General features: G+C 35.4%; 2 protein-coding genes across 6 annotated transcripts in view; one reads left to right on the top strand and one right to left on the bottom strand.

Moving 5' to 3' along the window:
- LOC145672942 (very long chain fatty acid elongase AAEL008004) overlaps positions 1–20,552 on the bottom strand; it is a 576,849-nt gene that overhangs the window by 138,625 nt on the left and 417,672 nt on the right. The window lies entirely within an intron of this gene.
- LOC145672941 (very long chain fatty acid elongase 4-like) overlaps positions 19,773–20,552 on the top strand; it is a 511,227-nt gene continuing 510,447 nt past the window's right edge. The window contains exons 1-2 of the mRNA XM_081742171.1: positions 19,773–19,890; positions 20,336–20,425. Of these exons, the coding sequence (XP_081598297.1) occupies positions 19,792–19,890; positions 20,336–20,425 (189 nt within the window). The 5' untranslated portion in view covers positions 19,773–19,791. The remainder of the gene's footprint in view (positions 19,891–20,335; positions 20,426–20,552) is intronic.

Here is a 20,552-nt window from a genome sequence, read left to right as displayed (position 1 = left end):
GAATGCTGTGTAGTTACAATAGAGAATTTTGAACCCGATTTTTAATTTATTTAGGAACTACCATATACAATATTATAATTATTTACGGTGAATGCGGTAGCAATAACAGATTGCGTGAAAATATGTGGAGCCATCTATTGCATAATATGGAAAACACGATTATGGGTGTATTTGATAGAACTACCCGGTGATGAATTACACACTTGTAACATGTGTGATAACTACATAAAATGTTATGAGAACGAGATGATACCACACGAATGTCAGATTTGCATTATATACTAACTAGATTTGTTTTATTAAGATATAGGTGTACATATTATGCGTTAATACAGACACACAATGAATTATTTTATTTTGGCATGAAAGAGAGATACCACATATATGCGGTGGTTGTGGAAATGCAGAAGCATGTGAACATTGTAACCTAGCATTGTCATGTGAACAAATACACAAAATATAAACTTTATTGGAACTTATACGTTTGTTGTTCGTTTGTTTGTTTATAGCTAGTCATATTGACTTGTACCATTTTAGAGGGTTACGCAGTTTTTAGGGAAGAGTGATGTATAATTGGAGGATTTAAGGATTGTGTGATGTTTCATAGAAGTTTTTATTACATTATAATAATTGCTAAGGTCTTAAGGATCTTTCCAATCCTTAACATTTGCTAGGAAATTAACGAGGAAATTGCAGTTAGTGTAGTATTGTATAGAACTGGAAGAGTAGAAATATGGAAAGAATAATGAATATGTACTGATAAAATATATTATACCTGTATATTGTGAATGATGAGCATGAGGGATGAGGCGAGCTGTGCTAGTATATCACAGCACAGAAGTGTTAGACAGATGAAGTTTTTTTTTTTTTTTTTTTTTGCCTAGGGGCTGCTTAAGCTTTAATGTAGACAATGGGAACCCTGGTAGTGGTAGATGGATTTAGTGTACAAATAATGGAAATATGAGTGGCAGATGATCATGAACTTGATAATTTGCGAGGCACTACTGATTAAAGGGGGTCAGGAGGTAGATTGTAGCAATAGAGAGTATAGACCAATGATAGCGTTGGAGGATAATATTAACATGGAGAAGGATGGATGGAGAGCTAAAAGGTACGTAGTATTTTAAAGTAAGGGGTTATGGGTTATAACGAGAGCATATGCATGCGAGACGCAAAGTTTTAAGATGAAAATGGAGTTTAGGAAACTGAATTTGGTTGCACAACGTTGCTGTAGGACTAATCAGTTTGACTCGATATGCAATGCGGAAAGCACATTTTCCCAACATTAATAAGTTTTTTGTAAACTGTGTGGATGGTTTTAATTCATGCAGCATTTTCGTAAGTTAGCACAGGACGTAAAAGACTCCTTGTATGTATTTAGAATTGTGTTTGCTTTCAGTATTTAGAATTGTGTTTGCTTTTAATATCCAGGACGTTTGCTGACATTTTTTTTTTTTTTTAAATAAGTTAACTCTATTGTATGCTTTTTGCGATTGTTTGAAGATGTTTTTAACTGAGATGTTTAGTGAATGTGAACATTAACTAAGTTACACTTGAATGTGCTTGGATGAGAGCTTGATTTAGTTTTAGGGAAAGGTAGTTAGGATTTTTATGGATTTTTGATGTTTTACGGAGGAATGAAGATGATAATTTGTGTTTTTTTTTGTGGCGTTGATTGCTAGTGTTCATTTGCTGCACCACTGAAGAAAACTGTTAATTATTATTTGTAGAGCAGTGTTGATGGATTGGATACTAGATTCTAACGCAAGAAAAGACAGTGTTGGTGGTATATTGAAAGACCTGAAGTTATCAGGAAGTGGATACATATTGGGAACATAGAGAAGATAGAGATTTGGTGACAGAGCAGATTTTTTGAGGTACTCAATAGTGAAGGAAAATAGGATGGGAGAAGCAGTTATATATTGAAATATATGACAGGCGGTTGATTTAAAATCTTGTATATCAGTTTTATATACGAGATAGGAAATTGAAGATGAATTAATGTGTATGCAATTGTGCGGTGTTTTATTCTGTTAAATATTTTTGAGTTAAATAATACAACACATGTTGGTTTGATCTAATTATAATGTTGTGTAACCATGGTAGTTAAGACCGGTAGTTGATTGTTGATCGAATATCTTGGGCGAAATTTTGCTTGATGTATGGGAAGTATTTTGTGTTGTTATGTATGCATGCAGACGTTTTACTATAATACGTTATACGGTTTTACTAAAAGCAAACGTTAATTGAATTGTGCAGTAGGATGATAAGATGGTATGAGTTTTTTTTTTTTTTGGTTTGGAAACATTATCGTCTTAGAGGTTTTCCAGCTAACAGGAAAATATACAGTGTGCAGAATGAAAGTAAAAATTGTGGGTAACAAAGTAAGTAATATAAGAGGTTATAGTTTCATATGCCGATAGTTTATTGAATTAAAGACAGGTGCACTATTCCTTTTGTTACGAACAACAGTACTGATATTTTGAACTATGATTGGTTTTGTTTGAGATTTATTTTTGTGGAAGAGTATGAAGGAGAAGATGAAATGACTGTGTTGGATGGATGTCTATATGAATATGTGGGACGGAGTGGTGTGAAGAAGCCTTGAAGGAAATCAGCAAAAAAACCGCAGCTTTGGAAGAGTCTGTCTATATAGATAAGGCATCATTTAATAATGGATATGGTGTTTTACTGCTTTTGCAAAGAGCATTGAAATGTTTTTAGTAATTGTTAGGATGAGTGACATCAGAGAGAGTATTATAGATTTTATCCCGATACCATAGCTTGTAAGTACAGATATAATTTTTGATCAACCTTTGAACTTTTTTGGTGATGGCGAAATGTTTTTTGGATTTTTTTTTTATACGTTGATATTTACGATAAAACTGTTGAGAGCGAGTGATAAATGTGAGATATTTGGTGGCAATGTTGCTCGATAAGTGAATAATATAGTTACTGGTATGTAAAGTGAACTAGTTTCTGGGATTGAAGTTGTGATGATATGAATGTTATGATACAGTTTTTTTTTTTTTTTTTTTTTTTTTTTGATGTAGGAGCGTGCAAAGGGTTTATTGTTGCCGATAGATATGTTTGTATTGATTTCAGACGAATTTATTAAAATGTTGTTTAGTTTTTCGAAATTTGTAGACTGAGACATATGTTGCGTACTAAACTGTAATTTGATTGGAACATGATCACATCAATTCCTATTGGTTGAGAACATCAATATAGATTTGTGAAATGTGACTAGCAGAAGTAATGAGAATATTTGATATGTTTTGTGATATAAACCTATTGGGTTTTTGGAAGATTATGAATGATATCAGTTATGTAACTTGTGACAAAGGTTTGAAAACTAGATTTACTCCCACCCCTATTAGTTTTAGATAATATTTTTTATTCAAATTAGTTTGAAAATTTCATCTTTGCATTAGTTTTACAATCGACAAAGTTACCCACACCGTTTACTGCGCGTGCTTGAATTTCTATATATTGACATTGAAAGCAATAATTAGAAATCACGATACCTGAACCCCAATAGCTCTGTTGTATTTACTTGTTTTTTTAATTAGCCTGTTGGATTCCAACGTATCGATAAATAATGCTTTTAAATCCTTTTAAAATATACTTTTGGTTATTTTACATTTAAGACATGGTGGATTACTTCCTTTTGTGACACCTTTTAGCAGCGACTGGTGCTATCTTATCTACAGAATACTCTACACTTGAAAAAAATTTATTACAGTTGTTATCATAAGACAATAGTTATTGAACTTTCGCTAAATATGTCTATAGATAAAGTATTGCGTACAATAGGGAGAAACAAAATGCTATCGAAAATTCGCCAAATGTTAAGGATTCTTGTAGACAATCCATGTAGTAAGTTGTAAATATATGTTAAAACTGAAGCCTACATTATGTATTTGATCAGTGCTAGAAATCCCTGTGAATTTTCATTAGGCAGGCTATATGTTAAAAGCTTAGGAAAGAAAAAAAAAACACTAACACCAACTTTGCAATGGCAAAGGAGAATAAACTGTTTCACAAACTTCTTCTTCTTATGTCTGAAGTTTCATGAAACTAAAATTTATTTGTACAAATAATCATTGATTTATTTCCTATTTATCTGTATTTTTTTTTCATGTCTATATGACATATATTCAAAGATTATTTACTTATTTAAACAGGTTTTTTATGTCGATGCGTTAGGTTATATATCTCTATTGTATTGAATTAGATTCAATCTCCCAACATGACCCTACTCCTCTTTGCTAAGCGGATAGCGTACATGTTATTGGTGGTGACAGACCACAGTCATGTAGAAAATCATCATCATTTTATTTGCACTTTTTTTTTTCATGTACAATAACTTTGTAAAATTATATAAAATACCCATTACTGTTCAAAGGGGAGGTTAACTAAACTTAATCTACCACCTTTTCCTATCACTTCATTTAACCAATTGTTTTTTAAAAAAGAAGACCAGTAGAAACAATTTTCAGTTCAAGTTCTTGAAAACAAACATCTTTTAGTATGTATTAATCTTACTTATTTGACACACAGTTGTTCATTAATTTTACTTATGTACTGTTCAAACAGAAAAGATTTGTTCAAAGATTTGATAATAAATCTATAAGTACGTTAGCCATAGTTCACTATTGTTTTCTTATCGAGACCAAACTTTTATTTTTTATAACAGGTCCGTCCCAATGATTCACATTCAATTTTAACACTTTTGAAAATACAATTTCCTTGAGCATCCAATAAAATAAAATAAAATTATATGGATTACTATGCTGACAAAGTTTCAATGTTTAGTTTTTCAGTGCTAGTTGGTTTTTTACAGTTAGACTTTTCTTTATTAGGTATTTATTTGTTATTATAGGATCATAAGGGCTCAATGGTAAAGCAGTCATTTTCACTGCTTAGGATTCCGCGGTCAATTACCGTTTGCATCAATTATTTCATTTGTCATAGCGGAGCCATAAGGGCTCAGTGGTAAAGCGTTCATTTTCACTGTTTAGGGTTTCTGGTTCGATTACCGTTTACAACAATTATTTTATTTGTCATAGCGGAGCCATAAGGGCTCAGTGGTAAGGCGTTCATTTCCACTGTTTAGGGTTTTTGGTTCGATTACCGCTTGCATCAATTATTTCAACATTTTATGACAGACATTAAGTTTGGATTTATTTCTTATAAATTGTGCTGAACAAACAATGTGTTCTCCCACTTCTTCTTCTTCATTCCACCAATTTCATAACCTTTTCTAAAGTGATCCGACATAATCGTGGGACTCACAGATTTCATTTATTATTCAAAATAATTTCATAATTAAGCGTACACAGATACCATAGTAAGTAAGTAAGTAATTTTTATTTCTAAGAAGCAATTTGCTATTTAATCTTTACAATTATTCAGAGTTCGATTCCATGCTGCACAAAGTATCTAAACTGAACTGAACTAAAGTTCTTTTGTCTTTGGGGATTGCGGCGGTTAGTGGTAATGTGCTTACCTTTAGTGCTTGGGGGTCGATCCTAGGATACTCCAATTATTTGAACATTTTATGACAAGTATTTGTGTTTCTCAGGGTCGCTTTTTTTTTATAAAGTGTCTAAGAGTTTTTATACAACAAATCTTCATGACCTAAGTGTAGGGGACGGCATTTCATTTTTTCTTTCATCCAAGTAGATAATGGTATGCCAATTAACATACATGTCATTCTACACTGAGACCCTTTATCTATATTTACCTTAGATAGCTGGACATTATCGTGTTTTTGGACAAATTTCACGATAATTTCTCGATAAGAAAACAATAGTGAACTATGGCTAACGTACTTATAGATTTATTATCAAATCTTTGAACAAATCTTTTCTGTTTGAACAGTACATAAGTAAAATTAATGAACAACTGTGTGTCAAATAAGTAAGATTAATACATACTAAAAGATGTTTGTTTTCAAGAACTTGAACTGAAAATTGTTTCTACTGGTCTTCTTTTTTAAAAAACAATTGGTTAAATGAAGTGATAGGAAAAGGTGGTAGATTAAGTTTAGTTAACCTCCCCTTTGAACAGTAATGGGTATTTTATATAATTTTACAAAGTTATTGTACGTGAAAAAAAAAAAGTGTAAATAAAATGATGATGATTTTCTACATGACTGTGGTCTGTCACCACCAATAACATGTACGCTATCCGCTTAGCAAAGAGGAGTAGGGTCATGTTGGGAGATTGAATCTAATTCAATACAATAGAGATATATAACCTAACGCATCGACATAAAAAACCTGTTTAAATAAGTAAATAATCTTTGAATATATGTCATATAGACATGAAAAAAAAATACAGATAAATAGGAAATAAATCAATGATTATTTGTACAAATAAATTTTAGTTTCATGAAACTTCAGACATAAGAAGAAGAAGTTTGTGAAACAGTTTATTCTCCTTTGCCATTGCAAAGTTGGTGTTAGTGTTTTTTTTTTCTTTCCTAAGCTTTTAACATATAGCCTGCCTAATGAAAATTCACAGGGATTTCTAGCACTGATCAAATACATAATGTAGGCTTCAGTTTTAACATATATTTACAACTTACTACATGGATTGTCTACAAGAATCCTTAACATTTGGCGAATTTTCGATAGCATTTTGTTTCTCCCTATTGTACGCAATACTTTATCTATAGACATATTTAGCGAAAGTTCAATAACTATTGTCTTATGATAACAACTGTAATAAATTTTTTTCAAGTGTAGAGTATTCTGTAGATAAGATAGCACCAGTCGCTGCTAAAAGGTGTCACAAAAGGAAGTAATCCACCATGTCTTAAATGTAAAATAACCAAAAGTATATTTTAAAAGGATTTAAAAGCATTATTTATCGATACGTTGGAATCCAACAGGCTAATTAAAAAAACAAGTAAATACAACAGAGCTATTGGGGTTCAGGTATCGTGATTTCTAATTATTGCTTTCAATGTCAATATATAGAAATTCAAGCACGCGCAGTAAACGGTGTGGGTAACTTTGTCGATTGTAAAACTAATGCAAAGATGAAATTTTCAAACTAATTTGAATAAAAAATATTATCTAAAACTAATAGGGGTGGGAGTAAATCTAGTTTTCAAACCTTTGTCACAAGTTACATAACTGATATCATTCATAATCTTCCAAAAACCCAATAGGTTTATATCACAAAACATATCAAATATTCTCATTACTTCTGCTAGTCACATTTCACAAATCTATATTGATGTTCTCAACCAATAGGAATTGATGTGATCATGTTCCAATCAAATTACAGTTTAGTACGCAACATATGTCTCAGTCTACAAATTTCGAAAAACTAAACAACATTTTAATAAATTCGTCTGAAATCAATACAAACATATCTATCGGCAACAATAAACCCTTTGCACGCTCCTACATCAAAAAAAAAAAAAAAAAAAAAAAACTGTATCATAACATTCATATCATCACAACTTCAATCCCAGAAACTAGTTCACTTTACATACCAGTAACTATATTATTCACTTATCGAGCAACATTGCCACCAAATATCTCACATTTATCACTCGCTCTCAACAGTTTTATCGTAAATATCAACGTATAAAAAAAAATCCAAAAAACATTTCGCCATCACCAAAAAAGTTCAAAGGTTGATCAAAAATTATATCTGTACTTACAAGCTATGGTATCGGGATAAAATCTATAATACTCTCTCTGATGTCACTCATCCTAACAATTACTAAAAACATTTCAATGCTCTTTGCAAAAGCAGTAAAACACCATATCCATTATTAAATGATGCCTTATCTATATAGACAGACTCTTCCAAAGCTGCGGTTTTTTTGCTGATTTCCTTCAAGGCTTCTTCACACCACTCCGTCCCACATATTCATATAGACATCCATCCAACACAGTCATTTCATCTTCTCCTTCATACTCTTCCACAAAAATAAATCTCAAACAAAACCAATCATAGTTCAAAATATCAGTACTGTTGTTCGTAACAAAAGGAATAGTGCACCTGTCTTTAATTCAATAAACTATCGGCATATGAAACTATAACCTCTTATATTACTTACTTTGTTATCCACAATTTTTACTTTCATTCTGCACACTGTATATTTTCCTGTTAGCTGGAAAACCTCTAAGACGATAATGTTTCCAAACCAAAAAAAAAAACTCATACCATCTTATCATCCTACTGCACAATTCAATTAACGTTTGCTTTTAGTAAAACCGTATAACGTATTATAGTAAAACGTCTGCATGCATACATAACAACACAAAATACTTCCCATACATCAAGCAAAATTTCGCCCAAGATATTCGATCAACAATCAACTACCGGTCTTAACTACCATGGTTACACAACATTATAATTAGATCAAACCAACATGTGTTGTATTATTTAACTCAAAAATATTTAACAGAATAAAACACCGCACAATTGCATACACATTAATTCATCTTCAATTTCCTATCTCGTATATAAAACTGATATACAAGATTTTAAATCAACCGCCTGTCATATATTTCAATATATAACTGCTTCTCCCATCCTATTTTCCTTCACTATTGAGTACCTCAAAAAATCTGCTCTGTCACCAAATCTCTATCTTCTCTATGTTCCCAATATGTATCCACTTCCTGATAACTTCAGGTCTTTCAATATACCACCAACACTGTCTTTTCTTGCGTTAGAATCTAGTATCCAATCCATCAACACTGCTCTACAAATAATAATTAACAGTTTTCTTCAGTGGTGCAGCAAATGAACACTAGCAATCAACGCCACAAAAAAAAAAACACAAATTATCATCTTCATTCCTCCGTAAAACATCAAAAATCCATAAAAATCCTAACTACCTTTCCCTAAAACTAAATCAAGCTCTCATCCAAGCACATTCAAGTGTAACTTAGTTAATGTTCACATTCACTAAACATCTCAGTTAAAAACATCTTCAAACAATCGCAAAAAGCATACAATAGAGTTAACTTATTTAAAAAAAAAAAAAAATGTCAGCAAACGTCCTGGATATTAAAAGCAAACACAATTCTAAATACTGAAAGCAAACACAATTCTAAATACATACAAGGAGTCTTTTACGTCCTGTGCTAACTTACGAAAATGCTGCATGAATTAAAACCATCCACACAGTTTACAAAAAACTTATTAATGTTGGGAAAATGTGCTTTCCGCATTGCATATCGAGTCAAACTGATTAGTCCTACAGCAACGTTGTGCAACCAAATTCAGTTTCCTAAACTCCATTTTCATCTTAAAACTTTGCGTCTCGCATGCATATGCTCTCGTTATAACCCATAACCCCTTACTTTAAAATACTACGTACCTTTTAGCTCTCCATCCATCCTTCTCCATGTTAATATTATCCTCCAACGCTATCATTGGTCTATACTCTCTATTGCTACAATCTACCTCCTGACCCCCTTTAATCAGTAGTGCCTCGCAAATTATCAAGTTCATGATCATCTGCCACTCATATTTCCATTATTTGTACACTAAATCCATCTACCACTACCAGGGTTCCCATTGTCTACATTAAAGCTTAAGCAGCCCCTAGGCAAAAAAAAAAAAAAAAAAAAAAAACTTCATCTGTCTAACACTTCTGTGCTGTGATATACTAGCACAGCTCGCCTCATCCCTCATGCTCATCATTCACAATATACAGGTATAATATATTTTATCAGTACATATTCATTATTCTTTCCATATTTCTACTCTTCCAGTTCTATACAATACTACACTAACTGCAATTTCCTCGTTAATTTCCTAGCAAATGTTAAGGATTGGAAAGATCCTTAAGACCTTAGCAATTATTATAATGTAATAAAAACTTCTATGAAACATCACACAATCCTTAAATCCTCCAATTATACATCACTCTTCCCTAAAAACTGCGTAACCCTCTAAAATGGTACAAGTCAATATGACTAGCTATAAACAAACAAACGAACAACAAACGTATAAGTTCCAATGAAGTTTATATTTTGTGTATTTGTTCACATGACAATGCTAGGTTACAATGTTCACATGCTTCTGCATTTCCACAACCACCGCATATATGTGGTATCTCTCTTTCATGCCAAAATAAAATAATTCATTGTGTGTCTGTATTAACGCATAATATGTACACCTATATCTTAATAAAACAAATCTACAGGGTGGCGCGTATTGTATCTACCAACTTCAAATGAAAATACAAAGGTGTGTTATGCAAGTTTTAATGCAAAACTGTTATGGAATATAAGTATATGGACTGGCAATTTGTACACTGTACAACACTTGTCGAAGGAGCTCACTAAACTTTAAAAATAACGTCCTGTAAATGTCCGCCTTTTTCCTGGATGCACTGCTGCAGGCGACGTGGGAAGGCATTCATCACACGCATTAACGTATCCTGTGGAATGGAACTTATCACATGACGAATGGCAGTCTTCAGTTCGTCAATTGTCTTCACGCGATTGGCAAAGACCCTTTCCTTAACATATCCCCAGAGGAAGTAATCAGGAGCTGTTAAATCTGGGGAACGGGATGGCCATGAGACATCGCCAAATCGGGATATCACGCGGTTTGGAAATGTTTCTCTGAGTATAGACATACTTTGGCGTGCCGTGTGTGCCGTAGCACCGTCTTGCTGGAAATAAACGTTATTGATCACACCCCTTTCCTGCAATTCCGGAATGAGAAACGTCTGTAACATATGGCAGTAGCGGTCGGAATTTACAGTTGTTGCATGTCCGGCGTCATCCTCAAAAAAATAGGGACCAATAATGCCACACATTCCAACTGCACACCATACCACAACTTTTGGGCTACCTTGAGGCTTTTCATGTAATGAACGAGGATTCTCCTGAGACCAATACCGGAAGTTTTGCTTATTAACATACCCAGTCAGGTGGAAGATTGCTTCATCGGACATCAAAAGTTGTTGGAGGAACAGTGGATCTCGGTTAATCAACTCAAGAATGTTCTGGCAGTTATTGAGTCTGTTTTCCTTATCAATGGCTCTCAACTCTTGTACCACCTGCAGTTTATACGGATGGAACTTCAAATCACCCAGCAAACGACCCAATGAACGTCGTGTCAAATGTAATGTTCGTGCATGTTGCCGTGCTGAACGTTTGGGACTGCGTTCCATCGCTACGCGCACTCGTTCCAAGTTTACATTTGTTCGAACACTTCGTCCACGACCTGGTGATTTCCGGTTCACAACACTACCTGTGGCCCGCCACTGTCTCACCCATCTCAGAATACTGTGTCTCTCGGGTATAGCAACATGGCGATCATCACTGTTTCGTCGCAGTGCCCGCTGAGCCTCACTGACAGAACCGGTTCGGATAAAGGCTTCCACCGCCGCAATTCGCGTCTGCACAGACCACCGCTCCATGGTAAACTAATTGCCAGAGGCCCTGCTATTCAGTGCCGTAAGCATGCGCAGCATTCGTACGCGCATTTGATCAGGGTTGCCAACTGCAACTGGTAGATACAATACGCGCCACCCTGTAGTTAGTATATAATGCAAATCTGACATTCGTGTGGTATCATCTCGTTCTCATAACATTTTATGTAGTTATCACACATGTTACAAGTGTGTAATTCATCACCGGGTAGTTCTATCAAATACACCCATAATCGTGTTTTCCATATTATGCAATAGATGGCTCCACATATTTTCACGCAATCTGTTATTGCTACCGCATTCACCGTAAATAATTATAATATTGTATATGGTAGTTCCTAAATAAATTAAAAATCGGGTTCAAAATTCTCTATTGTAACTACACAGCATTCTTAAATAAGTAAAAAAAAGTTCTGTCTACAAAATTTTTTCGCATATACGTTCTCATATATATACTCTCATATTTTAAGTGTCATAAATATAAACTAAAATTCTGGCCACAAAAAAAAAAAAAAAAAAGGTATTGCCTTCTACGATCCTACCATCCATTGAATGGGAATAAAACTCTTGATAAATATTAAAAATAAACTACATTAAAGTTTATATTTTGTGTATTTGTTCACATGACAATGCTAGGTTGCAATGTTCACATGCTTCTGCATTTCCACATTCAACGCATATATGTGGTATCTCTCTTTCATGTACAAATAAAATAATTCATTGTGTGTCTGTATTAACGCATAATATGTACACCTATATCTTAATAAAACAAATCTAGTTAGTATATAATGCAGGTCTGACATTCGTGTGGTATCATGTCGTTCTCATAACATTTTATGTAGTTATCAAAAATGTTACAAGTGTGTAATTCATCATCGTCTGCCTCTATCGAGTACAGTCATAATTGTGTTTCCAATTTATACAATAGATGGCTCCACATATTTTCATGCCATCATGTGTTGCTACCGCATTCACCGTAAATAATTATAATATTGTATATGGTAGTTCCTAAATAAATTAAAATCGATTCAAAATTCTCTTGTAACTATACAATAGTTTTTTAAATAAGTGACAAAAAAAATGTTCTGTCTACCAAGTTTTCGCATATAAGTTCCCATATATAATCCCATATTTTAACTGCTCTAAGCATGAATTGCATGCCAAAGAGAGGGCGTAACCCTCTACTGGCTGGGAGTAGGAACTTATTTTATAAAGATAAAGCAATAAGATGAATAAAACTTTCAATGTTACCCTATTCCCGTACCACAAAAAAAAAAAAAAAAAAAAAAAAAAAAAAAAACATGAATTGCATCGCCTCCATAGCCAAGTCAAAGAGCACCCACCTCATAGGCTGGATGAAGGTTTATATTCTGTGTAACTTTTCAGATACTAATGGAAAATTGTAGTGTACACACGTCTCTGTTTTTCCACAGTCAACGCCCATATATGGGGTTTCTCTTTCATGCCTAAAATAAAATAAATCAATCTGTGTCTATATTAATGCGTAATATGTACCTCTATATCTTAATAAAACATAAATCTAATTACTATATAATGCAAGTCTGACAATCACGTGGTATCATGTCATTCTCATAACATTTTATATTGTCGCAAACGCAAATACTACGTAGATCCTTCAGCCATATTTGTATCAATAGTTGATAACACAATACAATACATATATTCCAAATACTTGTACAACACCACGCATATACATAAATTGCCCATTCAAAACTTTCAACAATTTCTAATTGTACAATTATTTTCGTGTAAGTGCGTTGAATACTAAAAATCAACAGTTTTCATAATTTCGTCTACGCAAATATATAATCTGCAAAGTTGTATGCTAATCAATGTGTTCCGTATTAGTACATGATCTATACAAATATAAATATACCATTCCAGCACTAAAAGTACAATTCGTCTAAATTTTAAATAACTAGTCAATAACATTAAAATATATATAATTATATACATTGTAAATAATTCAATCGATAATATTCTAATTTCATAAGTTGTATTTATAAATAAGTCCCTAGGTATAAAAAATACTATATTCCAATAATTCAAATCTATTCAAAACTGTTTTAACATAATGGCAGCAACATCCTCTCCGGTAAATGTAAAACAATAACACCAGTAAATACAAGTCTTTGCCTATGTCTTATGCCTTCAAAATTGTTGATTCATGCTTTCAATAGTACACCAATACTAAAATATGGGTTTCTCTTAAAAATATTACCCATTGTATTCATTAATATATTATTTCCTAAAATAATAAAACTTTCCCAAACATTCCACATGTCATCTTCCCTATGCATCATGCTGGTCTCATTCCATAATAATTTTGTTATCTCCTAAGCTCATTCTAAAATAGCTTAAAACCCTATCTGTAATGTTATACATTAGCAGTTAAAATTGCCTCATACTTTACAAACAAAAAATATTAAATATTTTTACATACATAAAGCATTTTATACCCATTTCAATAGTTGCAAATACGTCAATTACCTGTCAAATGTATTTGCTGTTGCTTCAAATTAAATCAGTTCCACACGTAAAAATCAATCACCATATAAAGCTTCCCAACTGTTATCAAATATTATAATGAATATATATTCTTATAATTCAATACATGGTAAATAAAAACAATATAATTATCTCTGGTACTTGTTAATTCTATAATAGCAGCTACATATATACTCTAGTTCGCAGTAAATACAATATACTTAAATATTATGCTCCATACCGTAATCCAATTTAAAATATTTTCAAGCTATTATTTATCTAATTCTTTCAAGTGGAAATCGTAGTGCCAATTAGCATAAAAAACAATCTTCAGCATTTCCTCAATATGTGCAACATTCATCAATGCAAACCAATACTAAACAATTCCCAAGCAACGTATAAATTGTAATACTCCGCCCATTCCAAATCCATCATGTGCCGTTCCGCACATTCAATACGCTAACGCAAACCAATACTAAAACTGCACCCGAATATAATCTTAAATACATCTATACAAATAAAATATAAGTTTGTTCTATTTTATAGCAATTCAATATACTTCTACAAACCATATTATTAAATAAAAATCCTAAATAAATAATAAACAACCCTACAGAGTGCATACGTATCCAGTTAAACCTAATTTAATAACCTCATTACAAACTAATATATTACGCTTAAATGGTGCTTCAATTCAATAAACAATAATAGCTTTCTCTATTTATTTTATTCTCTTCTCTTTCTTGTACATCTAAATCTCATGTAATTCATCTTAAGTCTGCCCCCTTCATTCTGTATCAGTCTCCCATATAACGTGGCTGTTAAATAAAGTTGTAATTATTGCCAATAGATGGCAGCACAGTTGTACATATCGTAGTACTGTGGGGTTCCGCTTTCTTTATCAAAATGTCTCGTTATCTATTATTATTATTTCAATTTTATAATAATTAAGTACATGCTAAAACAAAAAAAATAATATAAATTAATCACATAATGCAATAATATGTTAAACTATGCAACTTCGCCCAATCAAATTCTTCACAATTTTAATTACCATCAATCTATACGACAATGCAAGCATACTTACCTCATCAAGAAACCTAGCCTGTCTTGTGTTTGTTAGTGTGTCAGCGAGGACCAGGTATTGAAATACGTACCTGAGAGCATAACACATATACGGCACTTACAGGATAGACGAAAGTTATCGCTTTCGAAGGGTTCCTTGTCTTTTGAAACTCATTACACTCATCGTATTTTCTCATCTCACTTCTCATTGCTGTTCATCTCATCTCGACCAGTGGGCCTTGAGCCCATAACTGGTTGACCCAATATGGCGACTGGAGGACAACATGTCGGACTTCCTACGGTAATAGCTGGTCCTACCGTCTCTGTAGATCCGGATATCAGACGTAGGCACCGAGATTCACACCGTACCGACAATAGCCCGGAAAGATCACGATCTCCAGTTATAGGTCACCATCACACACCATCTCCGAAACGTCATCGCCGAGATAGCATCTCAGACTCTGATAGTGAGCGACTTAGAATCGACGACACAGAGTTTCCGTCGCTCTCTGACAGTACAAAACCACCAATCTATTCGTTCTTACTTACAAATTTTGACACGAAATATCAGAACGAAAAGCACATCTATCTTCAGCTCACTAAATATTATCGGCGAGCTCAGATCTCACAAATTGTTGCCACCAGAAATGGGATGATCATCAAATCTCCTGATCAACATCTGGCTACCACTATTCGCAACAAGTTTAGTTATGAAATTTTCGGCAAGAATGCACAGCTCACTAAACTGACTGACCGGAGAATCAAACAGCCGCCTCCTCCACCTCGCACGCCTGCCTTCTCCGTGGTCATACGAGGTGTAAATCCTGACCTTACTGATGATGAGATTCTACAAGAACTCACAGAAGAAGGGTACAAAGTTTCCAAGTGCATCCGCATTCGAAACGACCGAGGTCCCACTTACATGGTCCGAGTGTTATCTCAAACGCAGGACACCATCAACCAGCTACTTGATAACGGAGCTTTTATCTATCGCAAGCGGCATCGTGTCGAGCCATCACGCACTGCACGACCAGTACCAATCCGTTGCGAGCGTTGTCAAGAATATAACACGCACACCACCGCTAACTGCAGGAATAACTTGAAATGTGGATACTGTGCTGGACTTCATTCCACACGTACCTGTCCGAACCTGCAGCGTCCACCGCAGTGCTCCGCTTGTCCTGAACAACACCCGACTTATAGCTTTAAGTGTCAAGCTCGACCCGCACCTTCACCGGATAAACCTCACTTAGTGGCACCACTTCGCACTCAAAGTGAACCAACAACCAACTCCACGCCTACCTCCAATGTACCACCTGATTCTCAGCCTGTTACAGTATCTCAACTTCTTCAGTTCATCACATTAACGCTACAAAACGTGCATCCTTTTCTACGGCCGCATGTACTCCAACAAGTACAGTATGCTGCCCGCTGCATATTCAACGTTACTTTCAATGCCACTTACACAGGTCAACGAGTTCACTTTCACACAACCCGCTTGGAAACATCTGTTTGAAATTATGAATTTCTTTATGGATATCGTTATTATCTTTCTCAATATCAGTTCTCTCAATCAACATAAATGTCTCTTCGAACAACTTCTTCTGGAAGAACATGCATCAGCGTTTCTACTAAACGAAACGCATCTCACACCTCGTATGTCTTGTAAGTTCTCAGGATACCAGATCTTTCGAGCCGACAATCAAACACCAGCCCTCCGCGCCAATGGCGGCGTACTCATTGGATTTGCTTCTCAGTTATCTTATCGTACTTTCCAAGCTCCTATTTCCAACCTTCCAGAATATCTTATCACAACCGTCTACTTCAAAGCTTTATACATCACCTTGGCGACCATCTACGTTCGGCCCGGCCATGCAATACCATACTCCTTTCTTCAGTATATCGCAAACAATTTTCGCCACTTCATTATCATGGCCGATATTAACATTCATAGTAGACCCGCTTACCAGAAGGCTCAATTCCAGGACTTCGTTACAACACGCATACCTTGCATTCTGCATAAACTTCCAAAATCAACACGCCCTGTCTCAGATACCACACCGGATGTTGTCATCACCTCAACTACCCTTGCCGGTAAATGCCATATCGAAGTCTTAGACCCTCTTGGCAGCGACCACCTTCCAGTCAAGTTAACTATCAAACGTTCCTTTCGACATCCCTGTTCTGTAAACATTCCACCGAGGGAGGTCCCTAGATTTGACAAAGCTAATTGGGATAACTACAGAGTTCATCTCACTTCTAAGATTGAACATCTCGAGCCACCAAATACTGAGGATGAACTATACTCGGCGCTGGATACTATCACCTCTTCTATCCATACAGCATCTGCCGAGAATATACCTACCTCGCAAGTACATCCATGGCGTCCTCGATTACCACCTCAATACCTTCACATGATCAGACGTTCTCGACAATTTTACCGAGATTACGTACGTACAAAAAACGAGGAGGCTCTCCGCCATCACCGACAACTCCAACGTACGGTTCGAAACTACGTTATAGCCTATAAACTTCGAAACTGGGTCAAAACGTGCAATACACTGGACGCAACTTCACATCCTACCAAATACTGGAAGAGATTTAATGCATTGACTGGCAAACTCACTCGAACACCTTATCCTCTCATTGACGGTGATCATCCACTCACCTCAGATAGTGCCAAAGCTGATGCCTTTGCGAATCACCTCCAAACCATCTTCACGCCATTTCCTCCTGAAAGATCTGAACGACGCCATCCTGCATATACGTTTAATGTTGAATCTCGTCATCTTCAACCCAGTACAGAGCATACCTTTCCAGCTCATCACGAACTTACCACGCCTATCACAGTTCTAGAAATTCGTGAAGTCACAGCTCGCAAACGTAACACTGCTCCAGGCATGGACCTTATCACTTACCGTCACATTAAAGAGAGTCCTTTCTGTTTACTGCTCCTGTTAGCGCATATTTTCACTTTCATTTTACGTACCGGTATCATTCCCGTCAATTGGAAAACCTCCAAGACCTTAATGTTTCTAAAACCTAACAAGCCAGCTACCTCAGTATCATCTTACCGTCCAATCCAATTAACCACTGTTTTCTGCAAAATTCTCGAACGCATTCTTGTTAACAGACTTCATCCACATTTCTCTCGCCATCGCATCATTCCACTCCATCAGGCAGGTTTCCGTCCTCGCATTGGTGTTCATGACCAGCTCTTACGCCTTACCAATATCATTACGAATCACTTTAATCGCTCACAGCCATCATGTTTACTTCTATTCGACCTTGAGAAAGCTTTCGATAAGGTATGGCATCTTGCGCTTTTCTTTAAGCTTCTGTCCTGTAAACTACCAATGTGCTACATCCGATTCATTTTCAACTTTCTATCATGTCGCATAACATACATATCTGTAAACAACTCCTTATCACACCCTGTCTTTATTCATTCCGGAGTTCCACAGGGCTCAGCATTATCTCCACTTTTGTATCTGCTCTTCGTTGCCGATCTTCCTCCACTTCCTTCAAATGTACATCTCTTCCAGTTTGCAGACGACACGGCATTTCTTGCTCTCGGCAAAACGATCCATCAATTGAACACAGCACTCCAATCTGCCATCGATATCTTTGTTAGTTGGTGCTCGAAATGGCGATTACGCCTAAATTCTGAGAAAACTCAAGCCATAGTTTTTCTTGACCCTAAGAGACGGTCCCGCGTCCATAGAAACCCAACACGCCTGAACCTTACTGTTCTTGATACTCCCATCAAACCTACCAAAAACGTCAAGTACCTAGGCGTTATATTCGATACTCACCTCACATGGCGTCCTCATTTAGCTCAGATTATCACTAAAGCCTACAATAGACTGAATCTTCTTCGCAGACTTTCTGGCACAACTTGGGGCCTACGAGCAGATACCATTCTGACAACATATAAGGTGTTCCTACGACCCGTCCTCACCTATGGGTTCACAGCTTGGGTCGCTGCACATTCAACCTTTTACAACAAGCTGAAGATCCTAGAACGACACGCCCTGCGTATTGCATATCGTATAAAGCTACCCAGTCCTACACAAGATCTGTATGATCGCATCCCCTTTCCTCACATCCTGTACCACATTGAAAAACTTCGACTTTCCTACATCACCAATAGACTGGCTCAGAAGCATCCCCTTTTCCTTGATATCCTACACAGTGATATCGATTATGCTCCACAACATCCTGTTCGCCACCCGCCACTCTCCCTCCTCTTTACTTTATACCGTTATTCACTCCCACCAAATCATCCAGATCAAGATATCGCAGCTGCTTTTGCCATTCATTCAGATTCGCACTACATCTTCCCATCATACGCACAGTAATCCATCTCTTCTAACAGGGCTCATTGTGTCTCTCATCATGATCCTGAGCAGCCCCAGGATCGGAAGATAACATGCATTCGTCTAACTAACCCTTGCCTTTACTGTGTTGTGGCGTTCAGTGCACCTCAGTCTCATCTCCATCTCATCACCGATCCTAATGATTATGGCTAAAGGCCATAATGTCTGCTATACTACTTTCATAATCTTTAATTTATTATCAATAAAGTTAATATAAATTATTAAATCACTTAGACCATCCCTGCTGCCTACTTTCCATATTACTATTCCTTCTCTTCCCGAGAAAAGGGCGTAACCCTTGTAAGGGGCTAGCATGCCTTCAGCATGCTAGCATTGTGTAAAAAAAAAAAAAAAAAAAAAAAAAAAAACAATGCAAGCAAAACGCGCGCATTCGCATCTCAAAGTCCTACTATGGTGGAAACTCTGTTCAACAATCACGCAACGCCGCCATATTGGAAAAACAAATCCTTCCATCAAAAACCAGAAGTGGCAAAGCTCAATTCTTCATACGTAAGTATATACATATAAGTATTATAGGTTAATTATTATTAATCATTTCCAATTATATAAATAAAAGAATGTGCAAGGTAAATTCATAATTAATCTAGTAAAAATTAAAGTATAATTCTTAATTAGAACTTGGTCTCATTACGTAAAAATTATATTATAGTTAACTATACGTAGTCTAATCACTATAGAGCTCCTCCCTGGCTAATCGGTTAGCGTACGCAACTTTTGGCGTGGTCAACCCGGGTTCTATTCCCGGCAAAAGCTCATGTAGTTCGGATTCCACGTTAATCAGTATGTCCACGTCTCATATAACCTCGCTGCTAAAAGGAACGCTAAACTAAAGTCAACAACAATCTAATTAGTTTTCGCTGCAACACTACAAAACATCCCTAAAAGTAAAATTTACCTATTTATGGAAAAATCAGTGTAATTATTCTCATTACAGATAACACTAGGATATGGACATAAATTATATACAACTGCAACAACAAACAACCAGGAAATAGCCAACAAAATAGCGGCCGTGTCATCAAAGGTACGTAAACTTTCTCTTCTTACTTAAGTTACAATAATAAATAAATATACAAACTGTGCCGGTATCTATAAATAAAAACACCATTAGCGTACATGGCTACCGAACGGCATATATACAAAGCGGGCGG

Source organism: Thermobia domestica, chromosome 16 (genome assembly GCF_964235325.1).
Source record: "Thermobia domestica chromosome 16, izTheDome1.hap1.1, whole genome shotgun sequence".
In the NCBI taxonomy this organism is placed as follows: domain Eukaryota; kingdom Metazoa; phylum Arthropoda; class Insecta; order Zygentoma; family Lepismatidae; genus Thermobia; species Thermobia domestica.
This window is presented reverse-complemented; position numbering and strand designations above follow the sequence as displayed.